This window comes from Ipomoea nil, unplaced genomic scaffold (assembly GCF_001879475.1).
Source record: "Ipomoea nil cultivar Tokyo-kokei standard unplaced genomic scaffold, Asagao_1.1 scaffold0380, whole genome shotgun sequence".
Lineage (NCBI taxonomy): Eukaryota > Viridiplantae > Streptophyta > Magnoliopsida > Solanales > Convolvulaceae > Ipomoea > Ipomoea nil.
In genome coordinates, this window is record NW_017616808.1 from 488,383 (window position 1) to 514,355 (window position 25,973).

Below are 25,973 nucleotides of genomic sequence, written 5' to 3' on the forward strand. Positions count from 1 at the left end.
TAAACTATATGTTCATAATTATAAAGCTATATATTCACAATTTTTAAATTTCATATTCACAATTATTAAATCTCTATATTCATAATTACAGAACTATGTGTTCATAATTATGTTTACAACTCTATATTCATAATTATAGAACTATATATTCATAAGTTTTGAACTATATATTCATAATTATGAACAGTTTTAGAATCGTGTCAACTTTGTAAAGTGGACACGCCTCAATACCCTCAATTCCACCTATCTACTTCGTACTCACTAATCAATTAAACACTGCTATTTTTATTGCAATTATTGATTATTGATTGCTTTCACCTACCACAATCTATTTATCATCACCTCATCTATTTGCCCCTACCCCCAGTCCCCCACCACTACTATAGTACTGTTCTTTTAAAGGATGGGTAAACCTAACAAAGAACAAGTTAGTTAATGTTCACAAAAATCCTCCTAGACTGAGAATTCCTTTTTTTATCCTTGCAGACCGCTTCCCATCCGCAAGTGTATTTTGTTCTCTATACACATGTTTAATTGTCACATCCCAATATTTGTTAATATCATTTCCTATTGTAACACACATTCATATTTTTATATTAAAATTTTTGAATTTCAACAAACTCCATATATTCTAAATTGAAAAATAGTTAAATTATTTGAACATACCTTCAAAAAAAATTGTTTGAACATATTTTCCAATTTACCCAAAAATAAAAATAAAAAATTGACAATTATTGAATAATTGGAAAAAAAAAAAAACAAAAAACAAAAAAACCATAGCATTGTTTCATAATTGTACCTTCTATTTGGTAGAGTTATATCCAGCCTATATTACTTTCAACCAAGTGAAAAGCACAACTTTTTCATGTATACAATGGAAAGTTATTTTGTGGAACCCGGCCCAAAAATACACAATGTACATATTGAATATTTATAATTTACATAGTGAATGTTCACAATTTTTCATATACTAAATGTTCACAATTTATATACACAATTACATACTAAATGTCTACAATTCAGTATGTAAATTGTGTATTTTGAATCAGGATTCACATTGCAAGATGGACCCAGGTCTATGGTATAACTGATGGAATATAATGCATTCCATGCTTATGACACTAAAATTTTCAATAATTTTTTATGTAATTAAATATATGATTTCTATTCATTGTGTGCAATTGTTATATCGTGCATCAGGGCACACAATGCATTGTGCGTCCTAAAAAATTTCATGTTTCATATGTACAGAATTATATAGTAGAATACACATAAACTCCTAACATAATATATATATATATATATATATATATATATATATATATATATATATATATATATATATATATATATATATATATATTTTAACATAATACATAATACACATAAACACAAAAAATAAAATAAAATTGTAACGAAATTGGATGGACAGAACAGTGTCTGTCACGTCAACTCCCGCCAACTTATAAGAACGACGTCGTTTTAGGCCAAGACGCACAATACATTGTGCGCCCTGGTGCACGATATAATTTGCCCATTTTGGGTGACAATGCCAAGCCCAACTTTGAGGCCTTAGAGCATCCACACTTGTGCATATTATGGGGAGATTTCAGTTTGCATTCTTCCAACAAGAGATAATAGCTAATGTAGAGGGGAGATAATTGAAAAAAATTTGTCCTGCAAATGTTGGTATATTGTCAGAAAAAGAAGAAGAAAGAAAAAAAGAAACATCAGGCTGCTGTGCGCGTTTCGCGCACAGCAGCCCGCCCACACGGGCGCGTCAGGCGCGCCGTTCTTTTTTCTTTTTTTTTTTTTTCGTTTGTTTTTTAATTTTGGTTTTTTTATTTTTTTTTTCCTCCCTTCCCTATATTCTCTCTCCTAATCACTCTTACATTATCCCCATATTCTTCCCAACTAATGTGGATGCTCTTAGTAAAGATCCTAGTCATTAATAATTCTCATTTTCCGCATTCAAAAAAACAAAACAAAACAAAAATTGGATTAAAAAATAAATAAATAAACGAGTTAGAGAACTTGAAATTTGAGGTAAAAACATATTATAAGAGCGCACAAGAATTGTGTGTGTGTATATATATATATATATATATATATATATATATATATATATATATATATATATATGGTTTTTACAAGACTAGTTTAATCATAAATTAGGTTTTTAGCTAAAGGGCGAAAAAATTACTACTTATCATTTTCTGTTTAGCTTAAAGTTAATAAAATGTATTTTTTATGTTTAGTTCATTTTCTTAAAAATGAACATATTATTTGTTATATAATAATAATAATAATAATAATAATAATAATAATAATAATAATAATAATAATAATAATAATAATAATAATAGTAGCAGCAGTAGTAGTAACAGCAGCAGCAGCAGGAAACTAACTTGAAAAATGAAGAGAATAAATAAATATGAGAAAATAAATAATTCCAAAAATATCTTTCAATTAAAAAATTAGACATTTTTCGTTAAATTGTACATTTTTCGTTGACCAAAATAAAAATTTGCTTTTGACTTTATTTTCTTTAAGTAACCATTTTTAGATTGTTTTTAAAATTTTATAAATTTATGGGGCTTTAGACGAATGATCATTGACCAATTCACAAAAGTAGATGGCGAAAGTCATTTCATTTATCATCACACAATGAAGAATATTGAAATCCTATAATCTGTTTGTATTCGTTAAATTGCAAATTTTGAGAGATAATGAGAATATTAATATAATGTTACCTTGGTCATGACCATATCATTGATGGCGCTTAAACATTTAGACTGAATAAACCAAACAGAAAAGTATATATTCCTATTATTTTTAAAGTATTTATCAATGTCAAAATTAAGATGTATTTAATACAATTATCTATATATGTTTGATTGAAATGTATGCATATACTAGATCAAATCCGATAGATTAATACTGCAAACATTTTCATATTCGTATCCTACAATCTGCCTTAATTGGAAAGACTAAAAAATAAAAATAAAGAAAAATATATCATTTTAAATTCATGAGTAGTTAATACAATAAAAAAAATTAGAGTAAAAAAAACAATATGTAAAATAGAATTCAAACCAAACAAAATATTTGCTAGATTGCGGTTGGAAAGTGGCGGCTGCTAACTAACTACCCTATTGGGAGGATCAGTTCGACTTGCTCCAACAAGCAACAAGAAAACCTGCCACTTGACTATTCTAGATGAAAATGCACTGTTTGGTAAATAGTCATAATTGTTACCTAATTGGGTTAGTGATTTTGACTAATTGATAAAATTAATTATTGTAGAAAACTATTTAGTAAATTAGCTGATAACTTATTACATGCGAAATAATACTCTGTATGATTTCCTTTAAAAAGCTTATCAAAAAAGTTACTTTAAGTAAAAAAAAAATTGAATTTTAATATTTTGGAGCAATAAGTTGTTACAAAAAACTAATGAATCAAACACTCATAATGATGGTTTAACCAAGTCAAACAACTAATAGTGGTCAAATAAATTAAATTGACTGATACGCTAACTATTTTACCAATTAGCAGGGTCAATATGTTTTTGCTTCAAATTAAAGTTACATTTTTATTTTAGATAATAGATTTAGGATAAAAATTACCTAAGCAAATAATTCTATACAAATGATCATTTCAGTAATTAACTTTCGGAGAAAATGGTGCATGTGATGACCGAAATGGTCCATTGACTATAGTAAAATTACCAATTTGATCCCGAGATAACGGATGTCTAATGTTTATGACCATTTCGGGTAAAAATAGCATATTCGGAGACTAAATTGAGGAATTTTGAAAGTCGAGGACCAGATTGGTGAAATTCTCATAGTCGATGGACCAAATCGTTAATTAACTCTTTTAAAAAATTATTATTTAAAAATAATTATATATATATATATATATATATATATATATATATATATATATATATATATATATATATATATATATATAAAATAGCGTCCCTGCCGGAGACAAAGAAAGTTTCTTCATCTTTGGCCATAGAGACAAAGAAGGTTTCTTCGTCTCTGGCAGGAGACACTTTTTTTAAAAAAAAAATTAAATAATATTATTTTAAAATAATAAATTTTTAAAAATATTTTAAATTTGGGGTGACTTGTTAGAAACTGAAAAACCTGCAAATTGAACTAATTGTATGAAGCCAGGAAAGGGGGAGGAAAGAGATTTCGTTTTGAGATGGCATGGCTTTATGATGAGGGGTGTAGGGCAGTGGTGGCAGAGTCATGGGAGGAAGGAAAAGGTGGTGGCACACAGAGTTGCATTAAACATTGTGGAAACCGCCTGTCCCGATGGGGTGGAGACCGGTATCACAAGTTTGGAGAGAAAATTCGGCTGCTTCGTAAGGGGCAGGAACGATTACGGGGATGCACTGATCCAACTTCCCTAACTGAATACAATCGGCTGGAGGAGTCCTTGTCTCGGTTGGAGGTCCAGGAGGACGTATATTGGAGGCAGAGGGCCAAGCAGCACTGGCTAAAGAATGCTGATGCAAACACCAAATTCTATCACAGGTATGCCTCTCATCGAAAAAGGAAAAATACTTTACATAGACTTATGAATGGTGATGGGGAATGGGTGGAGGGAGATGATATGTCAGGTGTAGTGTTGGAATATTTCAAGCAAATCTTTGCAACAGAAAATCCAAGGAATGGTGATCTTATATTTGATAATGTTATGCCACGAGTCACACAAGCACAGAACGAATGGCTAATTCGGCCATTTGAGGTGGATGAAGTAAAATCTGCTCTGTTTTCAATGTTTCCTGATAAAGCACCGGGCCCGGACGGAATGAATCTAGGGTTTTATCAGAATTTTTGGGATATTGTAGGTGGGGATATTTCGAGTTTTATTGTTAATTGTTTGAATACGTGCTCATTTCCCCCGGGTCTCAATGACACTGATGTGGTATTAATTCCAAAAAAAAGAAAATCCGGAGTTGGTCTCTGATCTTAGACCGATTGCACTCAGTAATGTAATTTATAGAGTTATGACTAAAATGATGACGCAGAGGATGAAACCCCTAATGAATGATATTATATCTGAGTCACAAAGTGCATTCATATCTGGTAGATTGATTACGGATAATATCTTGGTGGCCTTGGAGGTAGGGCATTATTTGAATAGAAAGCAGTGTGGGGCGGTAGGTTGGAGTGCTCTGAAATTGGATATGGCCAAAGCCTATGATCGTATGGAATGGCCTTTTCTGAGAGGTATGCTTGTGGCAATGGGTTTCCATGAAAAGTGGATTGATCTTATTATGATGTGTGTCTCTACAGTTTCATATAGCTTTTTGGTGAATGGAACACGAAGTGATGCAATTATGCCAACTAGAGGATTGAGACAAGGTGATCCGTTATCCCCCTTTCTGTTTATTATTTGTGCTGAGGGCCTTTCACTGTTATTACAGAGAGCACAAGATAGGGGCCTAATACATGGATGCAGGGTAGCGCGTGGTGCCCCCGCTGTTTCACATCTTTTCTTTGCTGATGATAGTCTTTTATTTTTTAAAGCAACTGGTCAGGAGGCTATTGAGATAAAAAACTGTCTATCACTGTATGAGAAGTTGTCTGGACAGAAGGTCAATTTTCAGAAATCAAGTATATGTTTTAGCAGGAATACAACTGATGAAAAGAGGAATAATGTGGCGCAGGTGTTGGAGGTAATGCAGGCTCCTAACTTTGGAAAATATCTTGGCTTGCCATCATTTATTGGTAAAAATAAGAAAGCAGCATTTGCTTACATTGAGGATAAGATCCGGCAGAGAATAGGATCTTGGAATAAGAAATTGTTATCACAGGCTGGTAAGGAGATCTTATTGAAAAGTGTGGCCCAGGCTATGCCTACCTTCTCAATGAGTGTTTTTTTATTGCCAGTGTTTGTCTGTACCGCCATTGAGCGTCTTATGAACCGGTATTGGTGGGGATCTGGGACTGATAGAAAGATACATTGGACAGCTTGGGATAAGCTATGCCTCCCTAAGAAATATGGTGGATTGGGCTTTAAGGATCTTAAAGCTTTTAATGTGGCTCTTCTGGGTAAGCAGGCATGGAGATTGCTTACTAACACAGAATCATTGGTTTCAAAAGTTTATAAAGCCAGATACTATCATAGACTCTCGTTTATGGAAGCAGAACTGGGGAATAATCCTAGTCATTGCTGGAGGAGTATTATGGCTGCAAAAAGCCTAGTATGTAGTGGTGTGAAAAGGAGGATTGTGAATGGAAATTCAACCTCTGTGTGGAAGCATCCCTGGTTACAAGATGAGGAGGATCCCATGATCCAAACAGAAATGCCACCCCAGCTGGCTGATGCTAGAGTAGCCAACCTAATTGATCAGGAGACAGGAACATGGGATTATCATTTACTTACTGATATTTTTAAGCCAGATGATGTGTCACGAATCTTAAAAATACCAGTCTCCCAGGAATACAAGGACCAATGGTATTGGCATGGGGATCCCAATGGTTACTACTCAGTGAAAAATGGGTACAGACGTATTATTGGAAATTATGACAGTAGTATGAACTCGGGGTTTAATAAATGGCTCACTTTATGGAAGCAAAAAATACCGCCCAAATGGAGAATTTTTATATGGAAGGCCAACTTGCGTATTAAAAGGGTGGATGTGAGTCCATTGTGTGCCGTGTGTGGAGTAGAAAATGAAGATGTTATGCATGCATTAGTTTTGTGTGACTATGCTAAAGCCATTTGGACACAATCTAACCTACCATTACCAAACATTACGACAAATATTTTTTATGAATGGTTTGATGAATTATTGAATATCCTAGATTCTGATGGAATTCTCTACGCAGCTGCAATACTATACTACCTATGGAAAGCCCGAAATGGAGCAGTATGGGACGCTTGTTTGGCTTACCCAAGGAAGACGCTGGCTATGATCCATGTTGCGGTAAACTCGTGGCGCTAGGTGCATTTGCTGCCGCCAATTTCTGCTGCTTTAAATGGTACTGCCGACACCCATCCACTGGAAATGCTTATTGCCATGCAATTAATTCCAAGCCACCCACTTGGACAACGGCAACAGTGCAACAAATGTTACGTCGATGCGACCTATCACGATGGATCCAATCAAGCTTCGGTAGGTGCGGTACTTATGGGAGAGGATGGTCATTTTGTCTCGGCTTTCGTTGCGCCACTACCATATTGTTATTCACCATTGATGGCAGAGGCATATGCTTGCAAGGAAGCCCTCTCATGGCTACGTGATCGAGGAGTGCAAACGATTGAACTTTATACAGATTGTCAGACGCTACAAAAATATTTGACACCACCATATCAATTACCAAGATCATATATTGGCTATGCTCTAGATGGATGCAGAAACCATATTACTACTTTTACATATTGTCATGTTCATTTTATTCCTAGATCGCAAAATTATTTAGCGCATAGTTTAGCAGCCTCGGCTTCTCAGTATGAAACAGCTATGTATTGGGATGATATCCCACCTGATGCTATTTCAGCTTATCTATAAATACAACCCATTGGTTGACTTTCAAAAAAAAGAACTAATTGTATGAAATTGGTTAGTTTAGGGATTCAATTGTAGTTTTTGTAGATTCAGTGACATAATTGCATTATCATGTGCATAACCTATTTGACCCTTATTCAAAAAAAAAAAAAAAAATTAATACAAGCCTTCTCAAACTTCTTTAACTCGTCGTGACAAGGCTTCATTAAATTCTAAACTTATAGCCCGTTTGGTACATACTAATTTGGAGCGTTATGCTGTGCAACCGTGTGCACCATGCATGGTGCGCACGATTGCAAAAACGACGTCGTTTTGACGTCCGACAAAAAAAAAAAGTTTCAGTTTCAATTGCTGTTAACGACGTTATATATGTTGTGCATAATTTGAACTATATAGTTCATTCATTCTGGATATATAGTTCAAATTATGCACAACATAACGCCGTTAACGGTAATCGAAATTTTTTTTTTTTTTAAAGTCAGACGCGTCATTTTTAATCAAAAAGACGCCGTTTTGCATGGTGCACACGATTGCACGACATAATTTGCGCTGTAATTTGGTTGTAAAAGAATTGAAATTCAATGAACAAGGTGAATTACACTGGTTGGTTGGAGGGAGCATAATTGCAATTCAATGGATATGAGAAAGGAAAATATATAGATGAAATGACACTACTACCATTGGTTATTATTACTATTATTACTAGTAATTCACCTGCACGATGCACGGGAAAAAAATTATATTATTATAAATATAAATAAAAACTAGAAAAAAATAAAAATATTTTAAATTATTTAATATAATAATATTTTTGAGCTTCCATTGGTCAAGTATTTATTATTTTTATAGAATACAAAATTATAATTAAAATTTTGTAGGGTTAATATAATTTCTAATTATGTATATATTCAAATAAACTTATAGAGAGAATTTACATAATTACATTGATTTATTCTTAATTGTATTTCATCTATATTATAATTTTCACAATACGAATAATAACTAAGATAATTACATTTAGAAAGCAAATTTCAAATTTTGTATGAGTCAATTTAAACTCTAATTGAACACATTTTTTATATGATTATATAATATATTCTTTATGCACATGGCATTTCATAAACTCAAATGTCATTTTATAAGTCCAAGACCACTTTTTGTGGAGATAATTCAAATGTATTTTTTTTCTTTTAAAAGTCCTAAGTTTAGACATCCAGAAAAACATTAAAGACACATACGATATATACATTTATATATATTAAATTTTTATTTATGACTTAAATGATTTTATTTTTCAAATGTTGTGTTTTTTTTTTTTTTTTAATAGTAAAAAATGTTGTGGCTATTTTATATTTATAGCTAGTAATAATTATAATGTTGGTAATTAATTGTAACATTAATTACCTCCCAACCATATAGCTTTATTATATGTAAGATTACACAATGGTATTTTAGTCTTTATACCACTTATTTCCTTTTCAATTATAATAATTCGATTTCTCCATACCAAACAACGTAATTTGAATTCCTACTTTATTCCACCTTATTATTTTCCCGTCGAATTACAATCATTTCCCTCATAATTCATTCCTTCCAATCAAACGCTCTGTTATTTTAAAAGGAGAAAATAGAATTATTATTATTTTTAAAATATTCACCTACTTTAGAATTAAGATGAGTTTTGAAATTATATACTTCATTTGTTTCATTTTATTTGTTATACTTACTATTCATTAGTCAAATCAATTATTTCTTTTTTATTTTTTTTAATTATTATTATTATTATTATTATTATTATTATCATTAATATTATTTACTCATTTTTAGATTTAACTTTCCGTGTTTAATAGTATTTTTAGTGTAGTCTACTAGTCTCTAAATATATAAATTTTGTGTACTAATACTAAACATAATATTATAAAAAATTAAATTAAAAATAATTCCAATTCAGTCTCATTAACTGAACTAACCACATAAAATGAGACGAAGGCAGTATTGCCCGTCAAAATCGATGAATATAGACACTTTATTTTTTTGTTGAAAAATATAGACACTTCTAAACCATGTCTATTCCAACTCGTAACTTTAATTAAAAAGTAATGAAATTAATATTTCAGCCGAAGGACATACTTTATAGTTTATACTTACGGGCTACGCCCAAAATTGACCTACTCAACAAAGAGGTAGAGGTCAACCATGACTCCTGGAGACTCTGTCTGCTATGAATAACGAATCTTTGTACTCTACGCTCTACCAAACCAAACCCAAATCGCGTGCGCTAAAAAGCAAAAGCCAAAAGCCAAAAGCCATCCATGATCCATCTTGACTTGCAATACTCGAATAACACCCCCTTTACGGTTTATTTCTTGCGTTTGAGGATCAAAATCATTCTTTGATGGAAATTGCTGTTCGATCAGCTTCTTAGGTATGCGCTGTTTACTCTGAATTTCGATCCTTTTTCCCCCCCATTTTAACTGGCCCTGTTCGTTTTTGTTTCTTTTTGCTGTTGAATGCTCCCTTAATTTGCTCGATATCTCGTTCCAATAGCGTTACTCTGCCTCTATGCTTCCTCTTAGCTTTTCCTTTTTCCTCTTTATGTTTCATTTCTGGGATAAACTTACTTTTAGCTGGGTGTTTGTGAATTTCACACTAGCTGGGTTCTCAAATTTCCGATGCAGTGAAAATCCTTGTTTTTATTTTTATTTATTTTTATGTGCTGTAGTCTGGAGAGTGAGGAAAGGGAGTTCTGATTCAGCTGGGAAGAGTGATAATTAGATTGAACTATTGAAGCGCTAGTAATAATTTGATTTTTTCTTATTGTAGCTCGTAAATTTATAGTTTATAGACGTGCGTATTAAGCTTAATATTTAAAGCTTACTCTGCTGAATTTTTTCAGAGTAGTACTTGGAATTGCATTGATGTGTGTAGAGTCTGAAATTTTTAGTTTTTTAATTCATGAAAATGAACAATTTCACAAAAATCAGTCAGCAAATTTAGGGTTTCATCTTAAGTTATTTTTTGGTCATTTAACTGGGAAATTAATTATGCTTGCCATGCACCAATTCAGATTTCAGACTGCTGAGCTTATATCATTGGATGCTAAACTGTGTAGAAATTATATAATTAATGGTGTACTTGAGGGGATTCAAATTCTTTTGTTTTTTCTTCAGAGAGGGGGTGGGTGGACAGCTGGACAAGGCAAGAAATAATTTATATGCCTAATCTTGGTTTTTCCCTTTTTCTCTTTGCCAATTAACATCAACTTACTGTTAAGCTCTCAAGCTCTGCAGTATTTCCCATAACAATGTTGATTAACTTTGCATTTTTCTAGTATCTTGATGGAACACTTATTTTGTTGAGTTTCACTCTGACTAGTGCTTTTTTTTCTGGCGGTGATGACAGTGGCGCCTTGGCAAATCCCTGCAAGATGGTCCTGTTGACTGTTAATAGAAAAAAAGTCAAAGAATGGATCAAAAGGGTGATTTAGTTCTTATTGGTGTGTCAGTTGGTGTGGCTGTTGGAATTCTTATTGCATCACTTGTATTCTTTGGTGTTCGATGGTATAAATTACGAGCTCGCCGTCGTCGCTGTGCAAATGAGCAATCTCAAGCAACTCTTCCAATACGTACAAATGGCTTTGATATAAGCATTGAGTCTAGTGCTTCTATAAACATCAATAGACCACAATACCTTGCCAAAAGTTCTCAACAAAGCTGGTGGTCTCGCCCAAGTAAAGATCAGTTTACCTCAGTATCAGGCATACCTAGATATGCTTACAAGTATGTAATTCCTTGCTCCAATAGAGTATTAATCCATTTGGCTGGTAATCATATCTTCTAAATCTAAGTCATCCTTGTCATGCCTAATCATTATCATTTTATGATGGTTATCTCTTGGAGGATTTATCTGCTTGGCACTTTGGTGTTCATGCTAAGTAGTAAGTGATCTTTTCAATCTGAAAGCAATTTGATTGTGTATAGAATCTGTGTTGAACCCCTTCTGCAAAGTATCTTTAAAAAAAATTCTAAATATTTCCTATATATCTAGTATTCTTGCACCTCCCATTTAATTCTTATGTAGTAATACTTGTAACAACTTCAAGTTAGGATACCTACTTGTTTCTTATATTATGCTGGTTGGCTAAAGCTTATTTAATCCATATTATCAATATTATAAATTAAACCATCCACTTTTAATATGTTCTAGTAAAGATTATGGATTATATGTACGACATGTCAAAACCTTTTAGCTTTTATGTGACTTGGATCTGATATTCTGATTATAGATTTATTAATAATCCATAATCATAATCAGTAACTACAAGCTTTACTGAATAGGACTATTCCCAATGAAGATTGAGTTTGTAAACTTTGCTTATACTCTTTGTGGAATGGAGTGGAGAAGTATTTAATTCATGTTAAAATTTATTTTAAATTAGAATACAAACCCTCCATAAGATGGAAAGACATCTAAGGAGTGGAAAGGCTAGGAACATTTGAAACATGATTAGGAATATACTGTACAATATAAAGATAACTACAAGTTTTTCTGCCTTTCTGTTCACTGTATGTAAATAGAACTGATGGATGGAAAACATAAGCTACAAGCTTCTCTGCCTTTCTATTCACTACTGTCTTATGTGAGTATATGCGCAAAGATGTATAAAGGAATTAGAATATAAACTACAAGTTTCTCCGCATTGCTGTTTTCTACTGTCCTAATTGATTAAATGGGCAATGATTGCTTGATCTAATTCCAAGTGCATTCCCAGGGACATTCAAAAAGCTACAGAAAACTTTACAACCATCCTGGGACAGGGATCTTTTGGTCCAGTATACAAAGCTGCAATGCCTACTGGTGGAGTGGTTGCTGTAAAGGTCCTTGGTATCAACTCTAAACAAGGGGAAAAAGAGTTCCAGACAGAGGTAGTATCAAACTTTTTTCTTAAGAAACACTCCATAACACTATCTGCTTAAGGAATCTTTACTATTAGGATCTACTAAATTCTAAGTGGCATGCATTTGGCATTTGCATATCTCTCCCTTTGTTTAGGACCCAACTCTTGATTCCAAATTTCCAACACATACTGTTACTTGAAAGAGTATGTGCGGTTTTAGTAATGATGCTAAATCTGAAGTGGTTTCCTCTAATGCACTTGATCACTGGCTTGGGTGGAGGTGTCATGAATTAAAGTTTGATGCTATTCTGCTAAGGGTAGACAGTATTGTTATAAGATATAATGAAATGCTCTGAAGGGGAACGTAGCTGGAAGTTAATGGAATATTCTTTAAGAAAATGGTCACTTACACCCCCCACCCCCACAAAAATTTTAAATTAATAAAAATTAAATTAAATTAGAAAGAAGAAGAAGACAAGGAGGGAAAAGCCGAAGCACAGTATATGGAACAAAGCTCTCTGACAGTATTTGGCATCAATCTTATTCTTTCTTCAGATTATGTGAAACTCTATCTATATACAAAGTATTTTGTTTTTCAGGTTACACTTTTGGGCAGGCTTCATCACCGTAATTTGGTGAATTTAGTTGGATATTGTGTTGATAAAGGACAGCGGATGTTGATCTATGAATTCATGAGTAATGGAAGTTTGGCAAACCTTTTATACGGTAAGTAGAAAGATTTTTTACTTTGAGAGCCTAAACTCCTTGAAATTTCTTTCCTTCATATAATTGGTTAAATCTTTTGGCTGTTGCAAAAGCCATTTCTGAGATTATGAATAAGATTGATAATATGGATTGAATAATTGAAATGTCATCTTGGGCAAAAGACATAGTATCTTCTCCTTCATATAATTGGTTAAAATGTTCCGTTGATGCTTGTTAGACAATCATTGGGTACTGAAATGTGGTCTCTATATAATGATCTATTTAGACCCTCAAGCAGTGACATTATGCAGTGTTTTCTCTCAGATGAGGAACGGACTTTGAGTTGGGAAGAAAGACTGCAAATTGCTCTTGATATTTCACATGGCATCGAATATCTTCATGATGGGGTAGACTGATTTAATACTTAACCTCAATATTCTGTGATGAAGAGTTGAAGACATTAGATAGTCATTCAATGCTATTACTGTAAACAGGCTGTGCCACCAGTGATACATCGGGATTTGAAGTCTGCTAATATTTTGCTAGATCATGCTATGAGAGCTAAGGTCAGTTGCTAGACAACCTGTTTTTTTTTTTCTTTTTTTTTTTTTTTTCTTTTTTCTTGTAAGTGCAACAATCTTGGAAGAAAAGAAATACTGTACTTTCTCTTGTTTTGCTAATCCATGGGTTCAGAATCATTCTGATCTCTGTCTCTGCATAAGGTTTGTTTAAGTTCAGCTACTTGTTAGCATCTGAAATTTGCATGTTTCCTGCATTAGGTTGCTGATTTTGGACTGTCAAAGGAAGAGGTCTATGATGGCAGTATTTCAGGCCTTAAAGGCACATATGGCTACATAGATCCCATGTATATATCAACAAACAAGTTTACTACAAAGAGTGATGTTTATAGCTTCGGTATCATCCTCTTTGAAATTATCACAGCTATTCATCCGCACCAAAACTTGATGGAATATGTCAATCTTGTAAGTTCTTAACTCATCCTTTCAGAAATATTGATTATTACTCACTATCATCCAAACAAATTGAGGATTTTTTTCCACTTTGAAAGGCGTCTATGAGCCCAGATGGTATAGACGAGATTGTTGACAACCGAATTGTTGGGGCATGTAAATCAGAAGAAGTAAGGAGTCTGGCTGCAATTGCTCACAAGTGTTTGAAGAAAGCGCCTAGAAAACGTCCATCAATCGGAGAAATCTCCCATGCAATATCAAAGATAAAACAGAGGGGTCTTGTGAGAGAAGATACTATGTCTTTTGCCCAAGATGACATTTCAAGAATGGCAAGTAGGATTGAAAGGCAGCAAACGGAATTGAGAAGTATGGCTAGCATAAGTGAGAGAGAAGGTGAATGAAGACATATCCAATAATCTACACACATCATGATTAAAGAAAAAACCATGTAAATTTTCACTCCATAGCTTTTGACATCTACAAAGTTTTGCAGTGATATGATCTTCCTCAAGTGAAAATCTGATACAATTATAGTTTTGGTGATTGAAGTTGACTACAATTCATGTGTGATGTTGGAGTGCTTTGAGGTCTATGTTCCCTACAGGCTACAACTTGCTAAATGATTTTTCAACATTTTAGCTTCACTGTGCACTGTGCAGCATATATTTCGGTTGCCATTATTGATGAGCCTGAAACCATACAATTACCAAAAGCATTAGGGGTGGTCGTGGGTTTGATCCTTACAGACGGCGCCAAAATGATATTGCAAATACGGGGTATACGTAGAGGGTGACCGTGTGTACGACTGACTGGGTATTGAAGCTCGGGGTTCCTAACAGTGGGTCGGGAAGTTCCGGTTCAATTAAATGCCAAAAGTTCCTTTTCAGTAGCAATAAATGTCTTATTTATAGGAGACGGAGGGGACAGGCCTCCGGCATGAACGATACGTGACGGGCATGCACTAGACACTACCAAGGCCTTGAATCGCCGCGACACTCGGCCATACCTCTCTGACTTGACCTTTAAATATGGAGAAAGGTCAGACATTCCAAAGATATAAAGATGTGAAAAATTTAAAGCTATTTAATAATTTCATAAAACCTTATTTCAAAAAAAAAAAAAAAAAAAAAAAGAAAGAAAGAAAGAAGAAGAATAAACATTTAAAATAATCAACAATAATGATGATGGACCATGGTTGTAGGATGGGAAAATCTAGATATAGATTTGGCAATTGCTAAATTATATTGTGGACCAGGGTACCTCTTACCTGACGGATCCTAGTAAAAAATGATGTTATAATATTAAGTGACAATTAGTGCATCATATTTAATCATATCATCTTGTACTATATTCATTATATTTGTTCTATATGTTTATAAACTTGAATCTTAATGTCTATAATCATTAAACTAAATATACATTAAATGTATTTCTTTAAAAAAAATGTATTTCTTGAACATAGATACTAAATTAAATGTACATTATATGTATTTCCATTTACTTTATAGTACGTACAGATTTGTTTCTAAATTTTTTAAAAAGTATATCAATATAAGTGTCATTCAAAGTCTTTAATTAAGATTCTTTCATAATATATTTTTTATATATTAATTTTATTTGTATAAAAAAAGATAAAAATAAATTTATGTTGAAAAAAATGTATAAAGAAAAAAAATGCATCTAACAAAATGTACTCTGGTACACCATATATCTACTGTGGCAATTATCTTTTCCATGGGATTTGGCGTGCCATCACTCTTGCCCGATGGCCGACAATGGGGATTGTTCTCTGACGGCAGACCAATTAACTACATACTAAATAAATTTTCAATTTTATTTTAAACAAATTTATTATCAAAATTTTACTCCTTAATATATTACGGAGTATGTATTATTATCTTACCATTAAATATTGAAGACTATTTTGGTGTTGTATGTTTAGAGGTTTATTATCATTTATTGACAACTAGTCGTCTGTCTATTTCAAATTTTTTTGGCTACTCTTTAATAACTTTTGCCGTCAGGTGACCTATAATTCTAATTTTACCATTAAAAACTTCAAGGAACATTCCAACTTAACATGTTAGGGGAGGCAATATCTATCCAATTCAAGAATTTAAATACAAGAATACACACAAGAATCAAATGTGCGATACTTAATGGTAGAAGAGTAGTTTCTCTAAGACATTATTAACATCTGATACACGAGAGGTCTATGACATTTCTCCATTGTTGCGTCGTAAAAGAAGAGGAAGATGAAATAATGGTGTTTCTAAATGACCATATTCATGTTGGGAATTGTTGGGCTGACCATGGCTGAATTGGTCTAAAAAATTACATTGAAATTCTTATAGTAAAAAAATTTAGAAAATGGGGAAGGAAGCAAAGAAAGGTGAATCTATAAATACCATTTGGACCGGGTGAGAGTAGAATGCTTCGTAGCTACTACAAGAACTTATCCACAATTAGAGAATCTAACTTTCTAAAACTATAATATTTTCTTAAGACTTTTTTTGTGCATTGCAAATATGTAAAACAAATTTTCTATTCAATTATACACTTATATGACTTGTGTTTTTTGAGAGAAAATGAATTCTCATATTTACATTTACATTTATATTTTAATAGATATGAGTCGGAAATGACCACTACTCGAACAACTGAGGAACTAAATAAAATCACCTTTATAATTAAAAGACTGAATTTATCATTATGCCACAATTAAAAAAAAAAAAAAAAACCCTCATTTCCCCTATTTATCAATTACCCATGATTAGTGTTTTAGTGGCGATTTGGCGACAGAGGGAGAGTCCTAGTCTGTTATAATTAAGTGATTAAAAAAGATTAATTGGTGTAATTAATAATTCTAACACTTAATCAGTAGCCAACCAGCTAAGGGGTTAGAACACTATTTTACGCTTATTACGTTTCACCCACCGAATGAAAGGGAAAGAGGAGACAGCTTTATTCCCGCAATCTTGATAGGATTTCTCGGCGGAAAACCCAAAATCTACATTGTAAACTATGGGAAACAATCCAAGACTAGAGGCATCTATCCTCTATTGATTCATTTTTCTATGTTTTTTCCTCAAACAACAGACTTTGAGTCCACTCTCCTCCCAAGTAGAGGTATTTTTTTTTTCCTGTATTTATTGGTGCTTGTATTATTTGCTTGCTTGCTTGGTTCCCCCTTTAGCTAGCGGTAACCAGTTTCCAGTTTTGTTATCTTTAATGGGTATTCCTAATTTGATTGATAGAATGATACTACTGCCTAAAAATTTGATTTTTTAAAACAGGAATTTAATTCTCCTTGGATAATAATCTGATATGGGCCTTACTGAATAATATGATGGTTGATCTTCCATTCCTGGATTTCGAATCCTTTGCTTCAGTATAGAGGAATTGAAGAAGACCTTGCTCCATTCCTTGAATTTGCTGTCATTTTGGAAATGTTTTCCAGATTAGAATGCTTTCAGGTTTATGAATTTTTGTTTCCTATAACGTTTTCAGGTGATACTGGCTGTGATCTAGATAAGAAAAGGCCATTCAGGGTTGTTCTCAAGAGAGACTAATTGCTGGTTTGCACTCCCCCCACAGTTTCTGTGAGCCTAGGGTTCTCTATCAGTTTTCGGTCATCCCCGAGTTCTGTTTCACAAGCGTTTTGCTTTGAACTTGTGGCTTTTGGGGCTGTAAATGATACTAGAAAAAGAGGCGATTTGAAGGATAGACTCTGATTTTGGATGGTATAATGGGTGCTACCTGTTGTTGCTTGCGAGATGATTGCGATGATTTTGCTAATCCAAACAGCTCGATATACCGGAACTGTATATGCATGCGGTATCTTCTTCAGAGTTTATTGCACGTGGTATGGTCTGCTTAACTATCTTTTTATTCGATCATCTTTAAAATGGCCTGCATCTTCTTATACTTTACACTGATTTCTTTTTTCTGTTCGAAAAATAAGAAGGAAGAGAAAAAAGAAAATGTTGATCTGTGTTAGCACAGAAACACAATGGTAATACTGTTATACTTAAGTGCAAAGCAAATGAGTTTATATGATTCTGTTTAGCTATCAGTGTTTGTGTAGCTATCAAGATCCGAAGATGATCTAGCACTGTTAATATGCATTTAATCCATAATGTACCAGGTCTCGGGCCAATTGTGTGTAGAGATACCTAGAAGTTGTACTATACTATCTGCATAGAAATGATAGTTATTGTCCTATTGCTCACTAAAATCGGTTTGACTGGTGATTTCCCTTTGCTTCACTGTGCAGTATACATCATTATTTCATAGAGAACCACGTTCCATCACTTCATCCACTCAAGCGACAGCATCATTGAGTTCTGTTGTTTCACTTGATAACTCTCTATCTGACATGTATCGCTCTCCTCCAAGACCATTGCCTTATGATGCTGATCCCAGATTTTTCCGGTTACAACGAGATGGGCTAGTCTCGAGAAGGGAAAAGGGGTCGAGTCACTCGCATGAGGAGACTGAACCATTACGAAGAGGTGATATTGATGATGAAACGGATTCTCTGAGCACTGGAAACAAATGGGATGCTTCTTGTGAGGAAGGATCGAAAGACTACAACTCAAAAGCTTCACTTAAGCTCTCAACAGCTAAAACAACAACGGGATTTGCTCATATTTATTATTCCTCTTCTTCTTCAGAAGATGAAGATGCCTGCCCAACATGCCTTGAAGGTATAGTGCTGCAGCTTTATTCTGCCACCCCTCCCCATGCCAAAACAAGGATTATGAGTTTCCTCAATGACATTCTACCATTCTTGGTGGTTTGTTTTTTTGTTTTTTTTTTTTTTGGTGTAAACCACGAGGTGGTCCGGGTCTTTCTCTGTCCGTTTAACGGTCCAAGTCCACTCGACTGATCCCCGTTCGCTCTAGGAGGCCATGGAGCTGGCCCAGTGGGAATTGTCGCTTGTGGGAATCGAACCTGGGTTATCACAGAATTCTCCCCCACAAAGAGAATTCTTAGTGGTTTGTACTACTACTATTATGCAACCCTAAGCAAGTCATTTTTTACCCGGAAGGGCAAAAAATCTACTTCACTCTTACAGTAGTATAAATTATCGATCTGAGTGACTGAGTTGCAGTGGGAGAAGTGCGATATTACGTCTTTGCTTTAGTATTTATTTTCACACATTTGATGCATCTTTTCTATGCAGAATATACAGAAGAAAACCCCAAAATAATCCTGAAATGCTCTCATCATTTCCATCTTGGTTGCATATATGAGTGGATGGAGAGAAGTGATAACTGTCCAGTTTGTGGCAAGGTGACATTTTGAATTTGCTCTGTTTATGTGCAGCCTGCTGTGTTTTTTGTGAAATTAAATTTAGGGGTAAGATAAACTGGCGAGATGGCTTACCTGTTAAGCTTACCTTCTAAATCGTACTGGTAACATCAATGTTGCAGAAGGCGCTAGGCGCTAGTTTGGCCCCTGGGGGGCACCTAGGCGCCTCCTAGGTGGTCGAGTAATTTGAGTATATCGTCTCCACTTTTTCCACTCAAGGTTGTGAGTTGTTAGACTATTATAATCCACAAACTAGTCAACTACATGTGTTAGATGGTTAGTTGAGTACATAGCTGGAGGAATATAGAAGAGGAGCAACCGAGTAGGCAAAAAATACCACTCGGTCGAGTTTGGCCCCGACTCAGCCTAGTTGGGGGCCAACTAGGCGGAGTTAGGCACCCAACTCGGCGCCTAGTCGGCCAGCCAACTAAAAGCCGCCTAAGGCTGAAATTGCCTCGGCCTAGGGCAATTTTTACAACACTAGGTAACATTACTGGATCAATCTAAAATACTAAAGATGTTACTTTATCCACCATCCAACTCTAATTTTTGTTTCTACTAAAGCTGCTTTACTTGATATTAGTACCATTTAACTTTTCTGAGTGATTACTGAACTCCCCGTTCGTTCTTTCCCTTGCATGTGAAAGTAAGGAAACACAAGCAAGCAGGGAAATTGATAATGATGTGGTTTTTAGTAGTGCCATCTGCTCACCTAGTTTCCATTGCAAGGAATTATTCTAAAATTTTCTATCCTATATGCCTTCAAATGCTCTCATACACCAATAGAGAAAATAGTAATGCAATTTCTCATGCTATTTTCCCCATAATATACCGGTTTACAAGTGGATGTGTCAATGGATAACTAATATTTGTGTGATTTTATGTCTGTTTCTTCCAGGAGATGGCATTCGATGAGACAACTGATCTTGCTTAACATATTCCGGTGTTGGAAACCAACAAAGACACAATGATCCTGAAATACGATGTAAAGTTTCTGTTAATAGTTAAAAAATGTTGCCTTACATAGAACATAAAGTAATTGTTCTGCAAAACCTATTTGAGTGCATTCTTCTTGGTGGCATTGTTTTCTCTACTTTGACTGGAGTGCAGTTTCATTTATATAGAAGATGCAGAGTTGGTTTAGCCATGATTGTGGTTGATAAAAGCAACCAAGCATCTGCAACTACTTTGATGTTCTGGTGTATATATTATTTTGCTTGACCCCACAAAATTGAAATCTGTTCTGTTCTGTTCACTGACTGACTGGCTTTTTAATGATCACAAAGTTAGTTCTGAAGCTTATATTATTATGAGATAAAAGGATAGTATCTCTGATGCGTTTAAGATGTGCCAACAGCTGTGTGGACCATAGTTCGAAAATGGAGTTATTTCTTTGCTTAAAGAAAAGGCGGTCGTGATATTTAACAAATTCTGTATTTTTGGTGTGTTTAGAACAAAAAGAAATTACAGTGTATCTAAAATGAAATTGAATAACTTGTCTCACATATTGTGTTTATATTATCAAATGAAACTGTAATTGAATTGAAATGATACTTTAGTTGTGTTGAAATGAAATTACAGTATGTATACTGTAATAACAGAACAACATTATGCGAGCAAAAATCTAAGCGACTCCGCGTTGTCCGGACAGCTTACTCTCGGACGGAAAGGACTCGGATTAAATCACAATGCTAAAAGCTTGAAAGATGTTAGAGTAAGCAAAATATTTTCATTCAAGTTGACCCTAAAGCATTCATCTAAGTATGGAGCCCCGGGCGGCTTCGATTGGGTCAAACGCTTACTCTCCCTTGCTGTCGACTTCTTGAAACTCAGAGAGCGGACACAGATGATGGAGATATTAAAAACGGCCCAATAATAAGACCTAGGGTCCGGGAGCACATAGCTCAAGGCCAAGAAGAATCCAGAACTCGAAGCCTGCCTCCGGACCTGAAATGATAGGCCTTGATTTAATCTTGCGACCCGGGCCTTGACAAGTCTTGTAGCCCACCGGAAGTAGCAAATTTGTTAGGACTACCCTTTATAAATGCAATAGTTATGCTGTGCAACCGAATGCACCATGTGCATGGTGCATATGATGCAAAACGACGTCGTTTTGACTAAAAACGCGCGTCCCACTTAAAAAAAAATTCAGGTTCGATTCTCGGCAATAGCATTATTGTGGATATATAGTTATGAATTTATGGATATATAGTTATGAATTTCTGGATATATAGTTATGAATTTATGGATATTTAGTTCATTCATTGTGGATATTTAGTTCATTCATTGTGAATTTTTACTTCATTTATTCACTGTGGATATATAGTTGTGAATTTTTACTTCATTCATTCACTGTGGATATATAGTTATGAATTTATGGATATATAAAAATGCTATTGCCGGGAATCAAACCTGATTTCTTTTTTAAGTGGGACACACATTTTTTAACCAAAACGACATCGTTTTGCATCGAATGCACCATGCGCATGGTGCATTCGGTTGCACAACATAATTTGCGTTATAAATGGTCCATTGTACAATCATTACAGCGGCATGTTCTATGATATCACAATCTACTTTGTAATCATCTTTTGTCTTGTTATTATTGTATCTTCATTACAACATCTTTAATACAAGGCTATTCCGTCTCTTTCGAGCTATACTTTGTCTTGCCATATTATTATTTCTTCGTTTATTATTTCATTTATTTATCGGAATTAATAATTTGAATTATCCGGATTAATTAAATCCATCAATATCTATATAAAAAAAAAAAAGTATTACATGTCTCACACAAAATGTACGTTTTTATGAATTGGTTTGGCAACCTATGTTAGGAGTGTTGTCATTTTTAGTTATCCAGTTGTCATTGTAGTGATTCTTTTGTTCTTTCCTTAATATATATGTTGACCTTGTGCCGATATTTGACCCCGTCTGTAGGCATGATCACGGCTCGAACTGAACCGTGCACTATTGAACCGGAACTGAAATTGAACTGTCTGTACGGTTCGGGTTAAGGTTCGAGATGAAAAGGAACCGGAATCGGCGGTTCCGGTTCCAAATCGGAAAAAATTAAAAATTATAGTATTTTTTAAAAAATAAATCCGGTTAGAACTGACAGTTCCAATCGGAACCGTCGGTTCTGAACCGGAACCGTCGGTTCTGAACCGGAACCTTACTATAAGGTTTCGATTCCGATTTGTCTATTTGCGGAACCGGAACCGTAGTCACTCCTACCTGTCTGAGATTTGGGGTTGGGGATTCAACCTTTTCAGAGAAGAATTAACTGAACAAATTAATTCACTTAAACATTACAACCAAACAAGCACTTAATATAGAAGAGTCTGCAAACAGCAAAACTATTTGGACATAACTAACAACGGTCAACGTGTAATTAACCGTCTTTATTTGGAGATGACAACTCACAGCTGGTTTAGCGATAGCTGAACCCAGAATTTCATTCCATTCCTTGGTGCATATTCTCAGTTCAACGAGGCACATGAAACCCTTTTGCGTTGGAGAAACCGCAAAAGTTTGTGATAATCAGGAAGGTTTTGGTTGATGACAGGGTGTTCCTTGAAATTGTTGACCCATGAATGGAGACGAGGATAATTGTTTGGTTCCACAAGTTTGGATGCCATGATTTCTTCCATGGCCGCAAACCAGATTGCAAGCCACCCAAATGTTATGTCCACCAATCCAATCTTGTCTCCCCCAAAATATTTCTTGTCTCCCAAACCTAATTGCTCTTCTAACATCTTTAGAGCTTCCACCACCTCTTCCTTCACACTTTCATCCTCGGCCGTTCCAAAGAATTTTAGGAAGAGAGAATCCTAAAAGTACAAAATAAACCCAATTAAAATTGGTTAGCGAAGTTCGGATGAAGGGTCAAGTCCAGCATCAAGTCACTATGATCTATGAGATTTGATGGCGGAGGCCTGAAGGGCTAAGGTAAAATAGTAGATTATCAGTCAATTTTGGCTCATTTACTCACTATTAGTATAGTTAGATTATCAGTCAATTTTGGCTCATTTACTCACTATTTAGCTGTTTAACTTTGTTAAACAATCAATATGAATTTAATGTTTGATTAATTAACTTTTTATAACAATTTATTGTTCCAAAATGCTAAAATTCAAAAAGTTACTCAAATTAGCTTTTCTGATAAGCTTTTTAAGAAAGTTATTTTGTATGTGATCAACTAACAACTAACAGTTAATTTTTCAAACACTTTTCTACAATCAGCTAATGTTATCAATTAGTCAAACCTACTAACCTAATCAGATAGCTCCTAATCAGACAGCTATTAGCTAACCATTTACTAAACACCCCCTAAGTCTAGTAGAGGTGGATGAAGGGTCAAATCCAACACTAGGTGGCTAGAAGATTGTTGGGCGGAAGCCCGTGAAGGGTCAAGTCCAACACAAGTGATTAGGGAATTGACGAGCGGAGACCTGAAGGGTTAAGTCCAAAACCTTGCCTCTCGAAAATAAATGTGTCATTAGTAGGTATATAACTAAATAAAAATTATGTCTTTGCTACTACTTGCTATCTAGTGATAAACGTTTGATTTTAACAGGGATTTTAACAGATGGTATCAGAGTCATACTATGAAAAATAAAATTAGACCTTCACTAGACATAATGGTAAGCGATTGATCTTAATTAAGCTCATAAAACATCCATAACCAGTGGAGCATTACTTTATATTACATCGTTAGCTAGCTACATGAAACATTACCTTGTCATCTGCAAACTTCATCCAAAATCGAGCCATGGCTCTGTCAGCTGCATCTTGAGGTAGCAATGGATTGTGTGGCCATGTTTCTTCGACGTATTCTAGGATGACAAGAGACTCCGAGATGGGATTCCCATTGTGAACAAGCACAGGAACCTTCTTGTAAACTGGATTATACTGCAACAACAACCCACTCTTTCTGGATCTACACAGATTCTCTTCAATGTACTTGTATCTAACACCCTTAAGCCTTAGAGCCCAGATCACCCTGTAAACATATGGACTACCCCAATATCCATGCACCTTCACTTCTTCCTCCTCATCCATATCTTTTAATTTAATCTATAGCTAAATCACATGCATATCTACATATATGGTGAGGCATATATATATATATATATGATATGGACTAAAAAAGAAATATAACGGTAAAAATCACTTGGAGAAGTAAAAACATTATTGTGAATATGAAAATACTATTTTTAAGGTAAAATTGTACTGATAATTTATAGTATAAATATTTTTTTGAGTTATATTACATATATTTTCATTTTTACTCTTTCTTTTTTTTTTTTTACTATCTAATTATCTGAATGTACACTTTGATTCATTCCAAAAAAATATGAGTCACAGTTTTTATTATTATTATTTTTTTCTTTTCCCTTCCCATAAAATCAAGACAGGAAAATTTTATTCCTATAAAATCCATTTATCATTTACTTTTTATTTTACTGATGGGTCGGACAATGATTTATTCTGTCACATACCCTTTTCCAAGATAAAAGTAGTCAAAGTACTGATGTTTTAGAGTATGCTAGGCTGGGAGGTTTCTGTATCAATTTATTTAATGGGAGTATGGGACCTAAAAGTACTGATGTTTTGAAGTATGCCATGCTGGAAGGTTGTCGTATCAATTTATTTATGACACGTTTAGTTTGTGAAATAGGCTTGAAATCACTACAAAAAATTGTTTTTTTTTAGCGACATACACTTAGCGGCAGTTATATATAACCACCTCTAAATCGTATCTTGTACTAAAACTTAAAGAATATATAACTGCCACTAAATGAATATTTCGCGGCATTTATAACAACCGCCACTAAATCGTATCTTGTACTAAAACTTAAAGAATTAATTATTATTTAGTAACTATAATACACGAAACTGTAATCGGCGTTAATATGATGCGTATTTTAACGGCAGTTATAAATGACCGCCGCTAAAACTCAAACTAAAATACATATTGAATGGTTTTATTCTTCAATCCCAATTCTTCCACAATTCTTCAACCGCTCGTTTCTTTTATAACATGAGATTGTCCAATCCTTTGTAAATCTCCCATACCTGAGATTTCAAAAACACGAGGAGGCCGACGGAGTTCGATTACTGAATCGTTCATTCAATTCCCAATTCTTCAACAGCCGATCCGACGGAGTTCGATTACTATATTAACTTCAATCCGACAACGGAGTTCGACGAAGTTCAAACACGAGGACGTCCAAGCTGACAGAGTTCGTTGCTGCCGGAGTTTGATTTGGAATTGCCACTAAAGACAAGGGACCTCTGGTGGAATTAACTCTTTCAAATATCATATTTGTAACTATTTTGCTTGTATCTCATCATTTAATTTATTTTGGTGAAATATAGTGTTGAATAGAACCGTCAAAATGGGTTTAGCCCGCCGGACTTTCCCATCCCGCCCGCCAAAAGGGCGGGGTGGACTCGTGTTTTTGAAGCCCGTTTTAAAAACGGACTTTTTTTGCCCGCCCCACCTAGTAACTATTATATATATACGTACAGTAACTAT

General features: G+C 34.3%; 4 protein-coding genes and 1 long non-coding RNA gene across 6 annotated transcripts; 4 read left to right on the top strand and 1 right to left on the bottom strand.

Annotated features, from left to right (window-relative positions):
- The first annotated feature begins 4,221 nt into the window (after positions 1-4,221).
- On the top strand, positions 4,222-6,947 carry LOC109171740. Its single transcript, XM_019320795.1, has 6 exons — positions 4,222-4,950; positions 5,054-5,255; positions 5,322-5,390; positions 5,556-5,846; positions 5,919-6,670; positions 6,837-6,947. Exons 1-6 carry the CDS (start codon positions 4,222-4,224, stop codon positions 6,945-6,947), a joined length of 2,154 nt encoding a protein of 717 aa, XP_019176340.1.
- Positions 6,948-9,699: 2,752 nt separating this feature from the next.
- Positions 9,700-14,750, top strand: LOC109171769 (calcium/calmodulin-regulated receptor-like kinase 2). Its single transcript, XM_019320836.1, has 8 exons — positions 9,700-9,965; positions 10,943-11,319; positions 12,312-12,465; positions 13,037-13,163; positions 13,467-13,549; positions 13,637-13,708; positions 13,922-14,125; positions 14,212-14,750. The coding sequence occupies exons 2-8, from the start codon at positions 11,006-11,008 to the stop codon at positions 14,512-14,514; spliced, it is 1,257 nt and encodes a 418-aa protein (XP_019176381.1). The 5' UTR covers positions 9,700-9,965; positions 10,943-11,005; the 3' UTR covers positions 14,515-14,750.
- A 2,277-nt stretch (positions 14,751-17,027) lies between these two features.
- LOC109171770 (E3 ubiquitin-protein ligase At3g02290-like) lies at positions 17,028-20,522 on the top strand. Its single transcript, XM_019320837.1, has 5 exons — positions 17,028-17,242; positions 17,624-17,978; positions 18,390-18,822; positions 19,302-19,411; positions 20,328-20,522. The coding sequence occupies exons 2-5, from the start codon at positions 17,862-17,864 to the stop codon at positions 20,361-20,363; spliced, it is 696 nt and encodes a 231-aa protein (XP_019176382.1). The 5' UTR covers positions 17,028-17,242; positions 17,624-17,861; the 3' UTR covers positions 20,364-20,522.
- Positions 19,418-20,038, top strand: LOC109171773. The gene is made up of 2 exons (XR_002052655.1): positions 19,418-19,533; positions 19,914-20,038. It is a non-coding gene; the product is annotated as an uncharacterized LOC109171773 (long non-coding RNA).
- A 2,187-nt stretch (positions 20,523-22,709) lies between the features above and the next one.
- LOC109171771 (probable glutathione S-transferase) lies at positions 22,710-24,545 on the bottom strand. 2 transcript variants are annotated; one of them, XM_019320839.1, is made up of 3 exons: positions 24,170-24,545; positions 22,886-23,262; positions 22,710-22,855 (listed from the first exon to the last, which is right to left on the bottom strand). In XM_019320839.1, exons 1-2 carry the CDS (start codon positions 24,491-24,493, stop codon positions 22,912-22,914), a joined length of 675 nt encoding a protein of 224 aa, XP_019176384.1. In that variant the 5' UTR covers positions 24,494-24,545; the 3' UTR covers positions 22,710-22,855; positions 22,886-22,911. The 2 variants fall into 2 exon arrangements, with proteins under 2 accessions (XP_019176384.1, XP_019176383.1); XM_019320838.1 differs by having other exon boundaries at positions 22,710-22,852; positions 22,883-23,262.
- Between the last annotated feature and the right edge of the window lie 1,428 nt (positions 24,546-25,973).

Bases quoted from the DNA above. Each gene is read 5' to 3' on its own strand.
- LOC109171769 (XM_019320836.1), top strand. From the start codon at position 11,006: ATGGATCAAAAGGGTGATTTAGTTCTTATTGGTGTGTCAGTTGGTGTG. The intron at 13,164-13,466 runs GTAAGTAGAAAG...GTTTTCTCTCAG, and splicing joins TTTGGCAAACCTTTTATACG to ATGAGGAACGGACTTTGAGT. The intron at 13,550-13,636 runs GTAGACTGATTT...TACTGTAAACAG, and splicing joins TCGAATATCTTCATGATGGG to GCTGTGCCACCAGTGATACA.
- LOC109171770 (XM_019320837.1), top strand. From the start codon at position 17,862: ATGGGTGCTACCTGTTGTTGCTTGCGAGATGATTGCGATGATTTTGCT. The intron at 17,979-18,389 runs GTATGGTCTGCT...TTCACTGTGCAG, and splicing joins TTCAGAGTTTATTGCACGTG to TATACATCATTATTTCATAG. The intron at 19,412-20,327 runs GTGACATTTTGA...TGTTTCTTCCAG, and splicing joins ACTGTCCAGTTTGTGGCAAG to GAGATGGCATTCGATGAGAC.
- LOC109171771 (XM_019320839.1), bottom strand. From the start codon at position 24,493: ATGGATGAGGAGGAAGAAGTGAAGGTGCATGGATATTGGGGTAGTCCA. The intron at 23,263-24,169 runs GTAATGTTTCAT...TTGTACTTTTAG, and splicing joins TGAAGTTTGCAGATGACAAG to GATTCTCTCTTCCTAAAATT.
- LOC109171740 (XM_019320795.1), top strand. From the start codon at position 4,222: ATGGCATGGCTTTATGATGAGGGGTGTAGGGCAGTGGTGGCAGAGTCA. The intron at 5,256-5,321 runs GTATGCTTGTGG...GTGTCTCTACAG, and splicing joins GGAATGGCCTTTTCTGAGAG to TTTCATATAGCTTTTTGGTG. The intron at 6,671-6,836 runs GTGAGTCCATTG...TGAATATCCTAG, and splicing joins TGCGTATTAAAAGGGTGGAT to ATTCTGATGGAATTCTCTAC.